Source organism: Mirounga leonina, unplaced genomic scaffold (assembly GCF_011800145.1).
Source record: "Mirounga leonina isolate KUSES-001 unplaced genomic scaffold, KU_Mleo_1.0 Mir_173, whole genome shotgun sequence".
NCBI classification, from domain to species: domain Eukaryota; kingdom Metazoa; phylum Chordata; class Mammalia; order Carnivora; family Phocidae; genus Mirounga; species Mirounga leonina.
In genome coordinates this window covers 76,053,133-76,069,165 of record NW_023270447.1, presented here as the reverse complement: position 1 = coordinate 76,069,165, position 16,033 = coordinate 76,053,133, and the positions used below count along the sequence as shown (strand labels likewise).

Here is a 16,033-nt window from a genome sequence, read left to right as displayed (position 1 = left end):
GTTGCAGGGCCCACCGAAGGAGTCAGCCAGGTGCCCCCCCAACTGCAGCTTTTAAAACATAAAAATAGTTCTGGGGGTGCCTAGGTGGCTCAGTCAGTTGAGCACCCCACTCTTGATTTCAGCTCAGGTCATGATCTCAGGGTCATGAGATCAAGCCCCACATCGGCTCAGCATGAAATCAACTTGAGATTCTTTCCCTCTCCCTCTGCCCCTCCTCCTGCTCATGCCCACAATCTCTCTCTCTCTAAAATAAATAAATTAATTAAAAAAATAGTTCCCAAACTTTGTTTCTCCCGGGATGATGCAAAGCTGAATTTGTCCTTTTACCTGTTGTTTTCCTATGGGTCAGGAGATTTGTCATGCCCAGGAACCTGGAGAAACCATCCCTAGGTCACTGCTGAGCCTGAGATCTGGTGGAAGAAGTCAAAGGCTCTGCCTGTCTGGGAAGAGAGAGACTTGCTAACGCACTCAGTGTGGTTTCTCTATTCTGTGAAGGGACTGGGGGGCCTAGGAGGGGCCGGACAGCTGAGAGCATCCTCACACAGCAGAGCAGGGCAGGGCCAGCATTCTTTTTTTTTTTTTTTTTTTAAGATTTATTTATTTAGAGAGGGAGAGAGCTAGAGAGAGAGAGAGAGAGCAGAAATGGGGGGAGGGACAAATGGAGAGGGAGAAGCAGACTCCCTGCTGAGCAGGGAACTCGATGTGGGGCTCGATCCCAGGGTCCCAGGATCATGACCTGAGCCAAAGGCGGATGCCCAACTGAGCCACCCAGGCGCCCCGGGAAGAGCATTTATAAGACTGAAGACTTTCTAAGCCCCTGGCAGGGAGGAGATTTGGAAAGGGAAAATTGAGAGTTAACTAATAAATCACACAGATGGGCGGGGGCTGGGCTGGGGTGGCCCTTCGGGACAGATGGACTGCAGACGGATGTATTTGAAGCTTCGGTTGGTGGTAGGTGCTGAGGCTTACAGGAAATCAGCTTGTGCGGCAGTGGGGGGAGTCAGGCCCGCCCCCAAGCCCACACCCACACCTGTGCCCCAGCTAGCTGGCCCAGGGTCTCCGGGACTCTTTCTCTGCTCCTCTCACAGCACTTCTCCCATGCCCCCTCCCGATGCGTGCTGGTGCTCACCGCTCCCTGGGTATGTGATCCACCTCTGCGTCCCCCACGGTGCAGGATGTGTCTCTTCAGGCACGGTGGGGGAGACAGAAGTGGATTGAGTACAAACCTTGGGGTCAGAGAGATGAGGATCTAAATCCTATGTGTGAGGCTGATGGCCCCCAGCGGTATCCACATCCTAATCCCCAAAACCTGGGACCCTGTTCCCTTACATGGCAAAGAGGAGTTTGCAGGTGTGATTAAATTAAGGGTTATGAGATGGGGAGATGATCCTGGATTACCCGGGTACAGCCAGTGTAATCACAAAATCCTTAGAAGAGGGAGGCAAGAGAGCCAGAGAGAAGGAGGCGTCATGATGGAAGCAGAGGTCAGAGACAGAGATACAGGAAGATGCTACACAGTGAGCTTGAAGGTCAAGGTAGAAGATGGGGCCACCGGCCAAGGAATGCCGGTGACCTGCCCGAGCTAGAACGGACAAGGAAACAGATTCTCTTCTAGAGGCTGAAAAAGGAACACGGCCCTGCCAACACCTCCATTTTAGCCCAGTGAGACTGATTTTAGACTTCTGACCTCTGAACTATGAGAAAATTAATTCGTGTTGTTTTAAGGCACTCTGTGTGCTAATTCATTACAGCAGCCCTAGGAAATGAACTCCTCCTAGCTCTGCCATATATGAACACTGAGACCACGGGCCAGTTACCTAACCTCCCTGAGCCTCACTTCCCTCCTCGGGAAAATAGAGTAACATACGTGAGGAAACACACACGAAGGACTCAGCATGGTAGCAGGGTACTCAGCAAGCATGGGATGGGTGGGCCGTGGTCATGTTTGTGGTCACTGTCACCGTCCCTGCTGATCTTCTGTCCACAGAGGTAAGTACAGACTGGACATTTTCTTTGTTGTCCAGACTTTCTGGGATAGAAAGGATAGGGAACTGTCGAGGGACAGGCCTCTAGCTCTCCTCCAGTGGTTCTCAGCCTGGGGCGATTTGCCTCCCAGAGGACACGTGGCAAGTCTAGAGACATTTTTGGTTATCACAGCGTGGGGGTGCGCTGGCAGCTCGTGGGTAGAGGCCAGGGGTCCTGCAAGGCACAGGGTGGCCCCCACAACACAGAATTATCAAATGTGAACGGAGCCATTGCTGAGGAACACTGCCACCCCCTGGAGGCTTGTCGTACCTCTTGGGCTCACAATACCAACAAGGAGAAAGGAGGGTGAGCACAGTCCTGGCCCAGCAGGGCCGCTGACCCTTGAGAGTGTCCCCAGGAATATTCTTTACCCCCTGGGAGGCTTGGCAGCCACGGGCAGTTCCAAGGTAGAAGGTCTGAGTTTGAGACTCAGCTCCTGCACTCCCTTGCTGTGAGACTTTGGGCAAATCACTTGACCTCTCTGAGCCTGTTTCCTGTTGGCAAAGTGGATATAAAAAGACCTGCCTTGTTGTGTTGATTAAATGAGGAAACGTGTAGAAGCCCAGTGCCTGGCGCTTTGTCAGCATCTCCTTAAATAGTCGTTCGCTCCCTGCCCCGACTAGCATGTCAAGGGGGGCATTATTTCCCTCTGGCCTATTCCCTTAGGGGCATCAACTTTTTAACCTTTTAAGCCTTCTCCCCTTTGAGGCCAGTGGGACACGTGGAGGCTTACATGAGGGCTCGGGTAGAGTCTGAGGACTCTTGGGAACTGGCCGTTGGCTTGCACCCCAAGACCCAGGGTGGATGGAAGCCGCGGGTCACATTCCAGCTCGCGGTCGGTCCCTGCCACAACGCCCACAGGTCTCCCTCCTGCTGACCCCTGGCACAGCCTGTGCGGCCCTTTTGGTACTAGGTACAAATCTGCCTTGTGACCACTTTCATATGGGATTTCTATTTATAACTCTTAGTACATGGAACTTATCAGACTTGCAGGTCTTGTTTGGAAGCTCTTTGGGGGCAGCTTTCTTGAGAGTGTGGGCCACAAAAATCAGAAATAAAGGATGTTCAAGCCAGAATTTGACAGGGTGGGTCAATAAGACTTGATGTGGTGGGTCTGAAACCTGGGCTTCCAGATCCAAAGGCCACTGTTTTTTCCGTAGGACTTCAGTATGATAATGATCAGGCCCCTCAGTGATTAGGGCTGGGCTAGGCATGGGGGGCTGTGATCCCCACTCAGTATTGACTGGAGGAAAGATTCTTTTTTTTTTTTTTTTTAAGATTTTATTTATTTATTTGAGAGAGAGAGAATGAGAGAGAGCACATGAGAGGGGGGAGGGTCAGAGGGAGAAGCAGACTCCCCGCCAAGCAGGGAGCCTGATGCGGGACTCGATCCAGGGACTCCAGGATCATGACCTGAGCCGAAGGCAGTCGCTTAACCAACTGAGCCACCCAGGCGCCCTGGAGAAAAGATTCTTAAAGCAAACAATTCCAGGGGTGCCTGGGTGGCTCAGTCGATTCAGCGTCTGCCTTCAGCTCAGGTCATGATCCCAGGGTCCTGGGATTGAGCCCCACATCGGGCTCCCTGCTTTAGCGGGGAGTCTGCTTCTCCCTCTCCCCCTTCCCCCACGCATGTTCGCTCTCACTCTCTCTCCCAAATAAATAAATAAAATCTTGTTAAAAAAGGAAACAATTCCATTCTCATCCTCAGTGTCTGAGCTCTAGGGACGTGGTCCCCATGGTCTCTGAATCCTCTTAGTGCTGTGCACATGGTGGGCTCTGGTTGAGTGACAGGGAAAATGGACAGAAGAACAGAAGGATGGATGTGCGTACAGTAGATGGGTGGGTGGGTACAGGAATGGATGGGAGGATAAAAGAATGGACAAATACATGAAACAAGAAATGTACTTCCTGATTTCCAGGAACCAACCATAAGGAATACGTATTCAGTGTGTAATTGTGTATGGCCCCAAGTTCAGGGGAGCATTAAGCCAATTCAGACTCCACCTTTGGGAGCGTGACACACAGTGGGACAAAGTCATGCAGACGGGGCAGATGGGGTTGGGGAGATCATGTGAAACCCAACAGGAATGGAGAGTATAGGTGGTGGCCATTTAGGATTCAGGCCAACTCGGGTCACTACGTAGCCAACAGAATGTTTGAAGGTTAGTTCCTAAGAGTCCCATATAATGTTGCTGCCAAGTCAAATCCCCTTTGTGGAGTTCTCCCTGGTTTGGTCCAGCCCCAGCTGCCTTTGAGGAAGGATTCCTGCCTTCCAGTCTAAACTGCACATGCTGTCTTCCCTCTCCTAATGTCCCCAGAGTCAGTATCTGCAAGGAAGGATGAGCTTTTGGAAAACACTGATTCTTAAGTTAAGCCATGAATGAGTGCAGTGCAATAGAACTACAGATTTGAAAGCCCCTTAGTGATCAGTCCCAAACTGGACCATTTTATAGACAGGAAAACCAAGGTCCAGAGAAGGGAGAGGACTTTCCAAAGTCACATGGCCAGTCAGTGGCAATGGGAACCCTGGTCTCCTGGATCTCACCCCCAGTCAGGAATCTGTGGCATGCTCTTCCTCTCTCCATCCAGCAACCCCCCCATGCTCTATACCAGTCCTGCCTTCCTGGCAGAGGTTTTACTATTCCTCAGTGGAAATGGAAGAGAAGGTCGAACCCTCCAGAAGTTCTAGGGAATCCCTCTTCAAATCCCCTCCTTGGGACATAGCTTCATGGTCTAATTCTCTGACCTCCCTGTTCATACTTGAGTTTGACCAAATGCAGCAACACTTGACCAGGTGGAAAACTGGGAGCTCAAGGTCAAGGAGAGCAGGGAGAGCACAGACTGAGGACAGAAGAGAAAGGAGAAAAGAGGTCAGGAACTGACCTTTACCGCTCACCCACCATCCACCAGGCACCGTGCCAGGTAATTGTATCTCCCTGTTTGTCACAACCTTACAAGATAGTGGACATTATCTCTGCCTTACAAACAAAAACACTGAAGCCGGAAAAGTGCCTTGGCTCATAGAACTGGTCAGAGAGGAGGCTGAGATCAAAACCCGGGTCTCCCTGACCCCAAAGCCCTCGCTGGGTCATGAACTCATAGACAGTGTGCTCTGTCACAACACCCCCAGGAGTTCTCAGGAGTCACCCAGGAGGAGCTAGACTTTCGGTGCTGAGGGCCCACACCACCAAGGTCAAGGCTAACAGGGGCCAATGCAAAGTCTTGCACTTAAGTTCAAAATGACATTTGCACAAGAGCGTAATGGAGACCTGGTTACTGGGCAGCAGCTGATCCTGATACTGTCCCGTCATAATGTGGTTACATTGCTTTGTATTTCCAAAGCACTTTGCAGTTTAGGAAGCCCTTCCACTTACCGACCTCCGAGCTTTGATTGACCATAAACAAGCATAAGTCTGGAAAAGGTTTGGGAGTATATCAATAGGGTGTGTAGGCTAGACTGCCTGTAAGGGTAATGAGCTGTTTGTTTGCATTAATCCAGTATAATATCAATAGACTTCGCGCTCAGCCACTGGGCTAAATATACATGTTTTATCTCCTAATTCTTTTTTTTTTTTTTTTAAGATTTATTTATTTATTTGAGAGAGCAAGAATGAGAGACAGAGAGCATGAGAGGGGGGAAGGTCAGAGGGAGAAGCAGGCTCCTCGCTGAGCAGGGAACCCGATGCGGGACTCGATCCTGGGGCTCCAGGACCATGACCTAAGCAGAAGGCAGTTGCTTAACCAACTGAGCCACCCAGGCGCCCTCTCCTAATTCTCACAACAACCCTCTGGAGCTCGTAACTCCTGTTTCACAGATCAGAAACCACGAGGTGAAGAAAGTCGACCAAGGTCACAGAGCTAGAATTCAGGCTTAGGTCTGATAAGTATCAAGACAAATGTCATCCTGGACATTTCAGGCCCCCTCTGGAGTTATGCGTCCAGTTTGGGGTGCTGTATTTAAGGGGGACATTGACACACAGAGAAATGAGGAACCCATGAAGGACACTATCATTGTAAAGATCGTTTGAAGGAGCTTGGAATATTTGTCTTGGGAAAAAAATAATCAGAGGACATATCATTGCTGTTCTCAAGGGCATAAAACTCCTTAACAGGTTGGTTCACAGGACTTTTATCAACCGTTTGTTGGTTGGGTTAAACGGGATAAACTGTAGCCAGCTGCTGGCGCCACCTACTGGTGAGAGGTAAAATTGATGTGCTGATGGCTGCCGCCCAGTCCGTGTTCCATCCCTGAAGTTCGGTTTCGCCTTTCTTAACGTAGAAGTGCTTTTAAACCTGGCAGATTGTCATGTATAAGAAGTAGCACATTTACCTTTGTGGCAAGAGAATTAGGACCACTGGATGAAAATTATAAGGAAGGATATTTTGGTTTCAACATGAAGGTTAATTTTCTGAAAAAACATCCCCAAAACTCAAGGGGCTGCTTGGGAGTAGTGAGGTTCATGTCTGTGGAAGAAACCAAGTCATGCTGAATCTCCCATGTTTCGGTGGTGGGCAGAAATCAATCCCAGTGTTTTGGTGGGTCTAGGGCATTCATGGGTTACCTACTCTGAGTTATATTTGGCCAGTTGAGTAGCGGTTACCTACTCTGAGTTACATTTGGCCAGTTGAGTAGTGGTTACCTACTCAGAGTTACATTTGGCCAGAGTAGCGGTCGGCCAGTGTTGGTGGCATCTATTGTCTTATCCAGGGAGGAACTTTTAGGCCAGGCCAGAGGGAAAGAGGCTACCACGGGGGCAGAGAAGGGGGGTAGATATTCGGGACAGGTGGGATCTGGCAATGTTTATCTTCCAGATACGGCTCTAACACTTGACCAAGGGATAGGCAGAGAGGAGTGACTCAGAGAGTAAATGGTCCTGACCTTCCATCACGTCCCAGACTGACCTCCCACACAGGACCATTTGTAAACAACCCGAGGGAACAACAGTTCCTTGTAGATTCTGTAAATGCAATTAAGGCTGTGCTAAAGACAGAGAGGTTCACAGTGTGGCCGAGGGCGGGGAGCAGTCAGATAGGACCGGTCGGGGAGCTGGGGCAGGGGCTGAGCCCCAGCCTGTGTGGGTTTTCTCATCAAAGCCTGTCGTTGATTCAGGGCCTGGGTGCCGGGCCGTGTGTGCCTTGCACATTCTCCGGGAGGCAGTCCAGTGAGGATACGCGGAGAAGGGGCCACAGGATAGGACAGACCCTGGCTCGAATCCTGGTATGGCTCCCTGTTAGCCTTGTGAGTTTAAGTTGATTGCTTCTCTACTGTGAGCCTCAGTTTCTTCATCCGTAGAAGGGGCAGTGATTGTACCTTCCTTATCCTGGGGGGTATGAGGATTGAATGAGACCGCCTTCATAAATAAAGCACTGAGCACCGTATTTTATTTAATTTATTATTATTATTACTTTATTTTATTAATTTATTATTATAATTTATTTTATTATAATTATAGATTTATTTTAATTTATTATTTATCTATTTTTATTACTATATTTTTATTATTAAATTAACCTCTGTTAGTGAAAACCATTCTTCCCCTCCCTGCACCCTCCTTGCTTTCCTATGGCCACAGACCTGGTCCCAGACACATTTGATACTGAAGTGCCCCTGCTGGGCCTCACTTGGTTAACAAGAACCGCTGGGTCCCACACATGAAAACACCCACAGCCTTGGCCGTCAATGTCCCGCCACCCTCCCTCCCACCTTCTCTGATGGGGCAGGAACAGAGATGTGATTGAGAGCCTTGGATCCTGACATAAGGCAAGATACACTCTGAGATGACTCACTGTTCCCTCAGAAGGACTAGCCGGGCCATCCGAAAGGAGGTCTGCACCCAGAACTGGGCACCCACGAGGTCTCCTTGAAGGGTCTGCGGAGGAATCTGTGTCCCGGTGGCCTCGGGCAGCTGCATTACTGGTCAGTGTGTGCGTGTGTGTGCGTATGTGTGTATGTTTGCACGCACACATGCAGGTTTCCGTAGTAACCTGTCAGGAGCCCGCGTGGGGATCCTGCGGGCTTTGAAGTTGGCAGGGCCCGGTACATAGACCGGCTCTGCATCTTCCAGACCGTGTAAGCAGGGAGAGACAGCTTTAGAGCCCCAAGCCTTGGGGTCCTCATCTGATCCAGGGGAGAGGAAAACCTATTTTACATGGCATTTGCTAATTAAATCAAAGCATGGGTTAAAAAAGAAAATGCCTGGCCAAAGGTCTTGGCACTTAGCGGGCCCTTGGGTAGAGGCATCTGTCATTTTTGTGCATGTTGGTCCAACGGAGGATGTGTCCACAGGCAGGGTTTAGCTTATCCAGTAATTATGCCATGCGTCTCTCACTAAGTGATCCTGGATCAATGGCTACCTATTTGTCTCTCTTTTCTGTTTTTAAAATGAATTTTAAGAAAACATAATTGGTGAGTCTTCTCAGCTTGACATCGGTGGGGATAGAAGCAGGTTTAGGCAAATGCATCATAAAACTCTTTATGATGGGGTAGGGAATGGTGGGCGGTGGGGGACAGGTGCCTGTCCTTGGGAGTAGCAGTGAGGGGCAGGGGCTGGGCGGAGACTTCCATTCCGTATTCTCATATGGGTCCAAATTTATTTTTATAGAAAGAATTTTTTCTTGTTTTGAGCTCCAGAGCCACCTGTCTCCGAGTTCAGCAAATATTTGCTAATACCCACGAAAATACTAAGAGCTATCATTTATCGAGCACTGAGAGCACTTTCCATACTTAACCTCAAACCCTCAGCTCCCTTGGGAAAAGCTACCTCATTTTACAAATGAGCAAACCAAGCTGGGAGAAGTTCAGTCATTTGCTTCAGCACTTCCACTGGCAAAGGTGAGAAAAAGCAGACAATTTATATCTGGGAGAAGTAGAAGAGGATATGAAAAAGACCCCAAACAGCCTCTACCCTCAAGGACCCGACAATGGACATGGAAGGTTGACTGCTTCCGAGACACGTGTTCTGGTGATGCTTCTTTGCAGAGTGCAGCCGGGGGAGCAGAGGACCGATGGCTAACTCTGGCTAGGGCAGTGGGGAGCCTTCCCAGGGGCGGCTGGGCCCAATCCTGAAGGATGTGTTCATTTTGGAGGGGCAGCTGGCAGGGGAACATGGCCAGTGGGCCTGTTCAGCGAGGTCAGGAAGGAAGAAAGGTTGACCGGTATGAGGAGGTCAGGCCGAGCCACACACGGCTCCTTGGGAGTCCCGAGGATCTGGGCTTCGGGAGGAAGGGACAGACAAGAACTATGGGTTTTTAGGCAGGGCCCCATGGCTTAAAGGAGAGCAGAGAAAGTGAAGGCAAAGAGGGCCATTCTGAGGCCGAGGCCCCCATGGGGTGGGGCAGGCCGCAGCAACCAGAGCCCCCAGCCTGGGTGCAGATGACCTGCCCCCCGTGGAGGTGCCCTGACCCATTTCCATCAGGAGCTGGGCGGTGGAGGGCTGTGGCCCGAGGTGGGACGTCTCAGGAGACGCCCGCTGTGGGGACCTGGGCAGCCTGGCCACTGGCAGCAAAGACCGGGAATGACGGGGCCGGGTGGGGGGGGAGGGGGCGGAGTGGTCTGTTGTCACAGCAGCTTGGCAGGGGTTCGCGTGAGGAGCAGAGGGGCTGGCAAGAGAGGCTGGAAACAGTGGAGGGTTTTCCCTGCCAGCAGTTCAAATGTGGGCACTGGGAGGTGATTGTTTTTTTGAGCCCGAGAATGCTGTGATCAAACCTACAGTCTCTGTCTCTCTCTCACTAGAATGTGAGCTTCTGGAGGCAAGGAGTCTGTCTTGCATTTCACTAGTATGTTCCCAGCATCTAGCCCAGCGTCAGTCACTTAGTAGGTGCTCAATTAGTATTTGGCTAGTAAATATCTAGAACCATGATCTTCCAGTGTTTATGGGTATATACAGATGTGGTAAACCTTTTAAAACTTCGATGAAAAGAATACACACTAACGGCCAAGGTAGTGGTTACTTCGGGGGATGGAGGAAATGAGGTAGAAGTAGAGTAGAAAAAGGATTTCAACTGACTCTTGCTTTTCTTCCTTAATAAAGAAGAACTGAAGAGAATACGATCATGAACATTTGTTCAGTCTGAGTGCTGAGTATATGGGCTCTTATTACATCATTATTTGTAATTTAAAAATACTTATTTTAAAAAGAAAACAAATTGGGTGCCTGGGTGGCTCAGTCAGTTGAGCACCTGCCTTAGGTTCGGGTTATAATCTCAGGGTCCTGGGATCGAGCCCCACATCGGGCTTCCTGCTCAGTGGGGAGTCTGCTTCTCCCTCTCTCTCTACCCCTCCCCCTGCTTGTGCATGCTCTCTCTCTCTCTCAAATAAATATATAAATTTTTTTTTTTTTAATTGTGTACAAATATTGTGTTAGGTGTATAGGACATCTCTTCTCCGGAAGATGGAGTCACCACCATGAAGCCTATGTCTTCTTAGCATTACAAATAGGCCTGGATAATTCTTTTCCTGGCGGCGATCCTTCACAGGCCTATAAACTGTAATAAAAGTACTGTTCTGAAGTAGAGAAACCTCGTTGGTGTCCCTCCTTTTCTTGATGCCTGTCGTTCAGAGCAAGGGTGGATGCTACCATACGCTCAGAATATACTTCTTGGGGGAGGGTCTTGATACTTGTTCCTGGTGGCGTGACATCGTATTAACCGGGAACCCCCTGGCTCACTCCTCAAGTGTAAGATTGCAGGCTTGTGAATTTGGATTCCTGCCCCCGTCAGGGAAAGAAGCTATACTGGGCACTCAGAGCCTGTGTTTGGGTCCGAGCTCTATGTGTTCCTTGCTGTGTGACTTTTGTCCCTTCACTCAGCCTCTCTGAGCCTCAGTTTGCTCAGCAGTAAAATGTGATGACTGAGAAGATTAACGGGTGAGCTGATACGATGTGTGTAGGTGCCTATGACAGAGCCTGGTGCCTGGCGGATGCTCAGCACGCAGGGTCTGTCGTCCCACTGAGGGCTTTGTGCAGCCTGGCCTTTGTTCTCTGTCCTGCCATCCCAAACCATGTCCAACCCTCAAGGCCCATGCAAATTTAGCTTTTCCTTGAAACCGTTCTTCACAGCCCAGGGATGGCTTATGTCCCTGACTGCTTCATAGCATAAATTTTCCATCTGCTTGCTTATTTATTTATTTACGTTTGCCTCGTTGGATTGTAAAGCTTCTGAAAGCAGAAGCATCATTTCAGGCATCGTTGTGAGATGCTGACAGTCCCACCAGCACGGGAGATGGATGTCCTGGGTTAAATTCAAACTCGGGGCTCCATGAGGCGTTAGGGACTTCAGTTTCATCAGTAAAACGACCATCATAGCCTCCCTCACACAGTTTCTAGGAGATCAGTTTAGACATTCTGGGTGAAACCTAGTTAGGAAAAACTTAATAAATATCGCTGAATTAATTTATACTGCTGTGAACAAGGAAGTTTTGTTTTTTTTAAGATTTTATTTATTTATTTGAGAGAGAGAGAATGAGCGACAGAGAGCATGAGAGGGAGGAGGGTCAGAGGGAGAAGCAGACTCCCTGCCGAGCAGGGAGCCCGATGCGGGACTCGATCCCGGGACTCCAGGATCATGACCTGAGCCGAAGGCAGTCGCTTAACCAACTGAGCCACCCAGGTGCCCAACAAGGAAGTTCTTTACAAACGTCAGACATTATTTTTAATTCTCCACAGTAGATAGCAAAAGGCCCTGTATTTACTTGCCGTGAAGAAAAGCCGCCTGCTTGACTCTTCTCTAGTCATCCAAGTAAAGACCAAAAGAGGCATCATACAGACATTGTAAAGCTCACTCTGGTGTTACATGAAATTTCGTCTTTGTTCTTGCCAGGATCGAGATGACCACAGCCACCCCTTTGCGGGGTACTACCTTCTTCTCCTTGAACGTGACCACCAGAGAAGAAGACTTCCTGTACAAGAGTAAGGCCAACTTGGGTCGGCGGCCAGGGGAGGGATGGCGGAACGAGGACTGTGGTCAGCTCCTGGTGTAGAGGTCAAGAGCGTGGCTTCTAGAGATAAGACTGCCTGGGTCCCAGTTTCACTGCTACCATATGCCCACTGTGACCGTGAGCACATCACCTCACTGCTTCGTGTCTGTTTCCTCATCTGTAAGCTGGGGATATGAATGAAACTATTAACATCACACACTTTAATGGTGTGAGGACTAAACCAGATGATCCATGTAAGGAGCTTAGAATAGCCTCGATGCACACAAACTACCTAATGAGTATTATTATGATCATTACTGGTATGACTACTGTTATCATCAGGGAGTTTTGGGTTCTAGAGGGCAACAGACAGTTGAATCTCCTGTAAGATGTCCCTAAACGAATCACCTTAAAATGTAACTACTTTCATACGATTCGTACGATTTTTGCAAGGCAAAAACATCCCATCAGTTCACAAAGGAGTAAATGAGTGTAGGTGGGAGTAGTCCTGGGGAGACATTTGCCAGGAGCAAGGGGTCCCGGAAGGAAAAACTTAACAACCACTCTTCAGAAAACCAATTAATCGTGTTAGGGGAAGTTGGGCCCATTTCCGTCATTTCTGTTGGTCTGGCACATACCCATGCACGTGGAATAGGCTTCCTGACACGGAGTGTTTCCCCAGTGATAACAGCTCCAGACCGCGGTCCTGGCAGGAAGCCGACTACTGACAAGACGTGTGTCTTCGTGGAGACCCAGAAAGGGTCACTCTTGGGACAGAGACCCGTGTGTCAGCCTGCTCCTTGCCAGGTTGAGAGACCTCCAGAGGCCTGCTGACGTAGCTCGGAACAGTGCTGAAGGGAAATGCAGGGTAGATCGAATCTCCGTCAGCAGGATGGGAATAATTCTACTTTTACTTAACTAAAAGTAGTGGTTCTCAACCAGACGATTCTGCCCCCTAGAGAAGACGGCCAGATTTTGAAAATAAAATATAGAACACCTGGTTAAATTTGAATTTAAGGGAAGTAGTGTTTGTTTAGTATAAGGACATGCCATGCAATAGTTGAGACATCCCAAAAATTATTCATTATTTGTCAGAAATTCTAATTTAAATAGGTAGCCGGTACCTTGTCTGGCCACTTTACTATCAGGGGACATATGACAGCGTTTGGACCCTGTTGCTTGTCACACCTGGTGGGGAGGAAGAAGCAGTATGAATGATATCTAGTGAGTGGAGGCCAGAGACGCTGCTAAACGTTGTACAGGCACAGGAGAGTCCCCACAGCAAAGGGTTATCCAGACAAGGTTACAAAACCATGGATTAAAGCATCATCACAGGACTCCCCAGGAAGGAGACAAAAAACAAGTTATTCCATAATGGATTCCCCACCCCACCCCCTTTTTCTTTCCTTCCAGTCTTTCTTCCTGTGACTATTTGGACATAGTTTTGTTCTTGTTTTTATTTAGTCAACCTTTTTGTGAGAGCATTACATACATTCAAAAAAATGCACAAATCATAGTGCACAGCTGGATGAATTTTCACTAAATGAACATAGTTGGGTAACCAGCCTGCAGATCAAGAAGCAGACCACCTCTAGGATCCCAGGCGTCCCAGCACCCCTTGCCACACTATCCCCACCTGGTCAAGGGAACCCGCTGTTCTGACTTCTCTCAGACATTAGTTCTACCTGGTTTTGAGCTTTATAGAAATGGAAACATACCGTACATGCCCTTTTATATCTGGCTTCTTTTATTCAACATTATGTTTGTATGCACATACTTTAACGGTTGCAACATACTGCGTATATGTGGGTGTGTACATAATATCATATTCTCTTTTCCACAAATCATTCAAACTATAGGGTAATATTTCATGAGGTAGGCATGCCATACCTTATTGAACCATTCCTGTGTTTAGAATATAAATAACATTGTAATTAACATTTTCATTCATACAGCTTTTTCGGTATTTAGGATTATTCCCTAAGATAGACACCCCAGAATCAAATAGATTGGCTTAAAGTATGACCCGCCCCATATGGTTTTTTTCTATTTTCAATTTCAATTCCCACAAGGATGTTGATTTTGAACGTGGAATTAGAGGTGGCCAAGGAGATTGAGTGCTGATACTGAAATTAGAACCTGAGATACTAAGCCACAAAGACATTCATTATAGCCTTGTTTTTCATAGTATAAAATTGAAAACAACATACATATCCTCAATATGGAATTGGTAAACAAGTTATGTCACATCCAAACAATGGGGGACTACATAGCCATCAAAGTCATGAAAAACAATGTAATGACATGGGAAGATGATTGGGATATGGTTGTAAAACTGCATGTTCCATTTTTATCAAGTGCATATTTTCCCACTTTTATGACTGTTTCCTTAAGGTGGATTTTCAGACATAGGATTAATAAATTACTCAAAAAATGTGGAGTAGATAGGTATTTAATACGCATACATGCGTATACATGATGACATTGGTGAAAGTACGTATGTGTAGATGATCAGTGGTTCCTGGGGCAATGAGTTCCTTTTTTTTTTTTTTTTGTATTTTATTTTCAAAATCAACTACAAAATTACATATTACTTTGTATCATCACAAAGAGGCAAGGGCTTTTTGCTTGCCTGTTTCACAAAGGAAGTTGGATGCTGTGTTAGGACTGATAACAACAGGATGGCCTGAGACAGGATTTGGGCAGGTGATGTGCTGAGGACACCGCCCTCCAAGACCCACTGTGGGGAGGGGTGCCCCGCCACTCTGGATATGTCTCTGTCCTGGGGTCAGCAGGCAGGGTGCCAGGACAGCACATCCTCTCCTCGCCCAAGTCAGTGAGGATGGGAGGTGCCAGGTGGAGGTCCCCCTCCCAGTCTCTGGATGCTTCCCTTCATTTCAGTTTATACGTTTGCCATTCCCACCCCTCTCCTCGTAGGTTCTGGAGCCATTGTTGCGGCCATTGTGGTAGTTGTCATCATCATCTTCACCGTGGTTCTGATCCTGCTGAAGATATACAACAGGTACGGGATGCCCTGGGATCTGAGGCTCTTGTCCCTTCGGTGATGTCAGAATGAACGCGAACTAACTCTTTGGGGGTGCCAGCCGCGTGCCCCGCAGGACCCATGAGGCCGTCGTCCAATGCTCGAACCCTTTGTGGGTCCTTTTTTGACATCTGTTCTCCTGTAGGAACTTCATGGTAACCAAATATTTTTGTACCTGCAGAGATAGTTGTTAAATATAACAATCATCATGACAGTGCTAATGACCTTGAGCACTGCGGTAAGGTGACGTACGGTCATAGAGGAATATGTTCCAGTCCTTTAATCTCGGGGAGCCCTCTGCTAGGCTGTGTTGAGCAGACCACGTGAGTATTTGAGGTGACAAATACTGGGATGCCTGTACCCCCAGCTCTGTTTTCTGGAACCAAATAGGAGGAAATAATACCATGTGATTGCATAAAGAATAAATGTTGTGTTACCACCTCTAAGTCACAACTTCTTCCCAGGCAAGAAATCAAAATAGACTATAAATACAACCACATCATAGAAGACTTGGAAGCCATTAAAAAAAAAAAAGATATTGCAGAAGTGTGTTTATTGATGAGGAAAGCTGTTTACAATGTATCGGCAAAGTTTACAAAGAGCATATGTACATTATAGTTATACACGTGGTTACACACACACACAACCAAGGAAGATTCAAATGCTACATGGCAAGGTGTTAACAACCAGTGTGTCTGCATGATGGAATTGCTAGTTGCTTGGTTGGTTTTTACAGGGGGACCCCTGTATGTCTTTATTTTGAGGAGGTGCAAACATGCATTGTTTTTATAATAATGTTAATGTTATTTGTAAAACATGTATGTTTCATATTATATATGTATCTAAAATGTATATATAATGTACACATATATTATATACATATATTGATCTCTTACCATGTGCCAGGCATGATTCTAAGCTCCTTGTATGTATTAACTCATTTAATCCTCACTACAACCCCACCAGTTGGGTAATTCTATATCCCCCAATTTTGTAGGAGTGAAACACGCACTGGGAAATAAGCCAACAAGCCCAAGTTTACTCAGCCTCGG

At 47.8% G+C, this 16,033-nt stretch overlaps 1 protein-coding gene across 2 annotated transcripts in view; it reads left to right on the top strand.

The window, feature by feature from the left end:
- The window catches only part of NCMAP (non-compact myelin associated protein), a 40,468-nt gene that overhangs the window by 22,469 nt on the left and 1,966 nt on the right, over positions 1 to 16,033 (top strand). The window contains exons 1-3 of one of the 2 annotated variants that reach the window (XM_035019477.1): positions 7,649 to 7,942; positions 11,842 to 11,930; positions 14,876 to 14,960. In XM_035019477.1, coding sequence (XP_034875368.1) covers positions 11,849 to 11,930; positions 14,876 to 14,960 — 167 coding nt within the window. In that variant the 5' untranslated portion in view covers positions 7,649 to 7,942; positions 11,842 to 11,848. Of the gene's footprint in view, positions 1 to 7,648; positions 7,943 to 11,841; positions 11,931 to 14,875; positions 14,961 to 16,033 lie in introns of those variants that run through there. The other variant, XM_035019478.1, reaches the window with a different exon arrangement.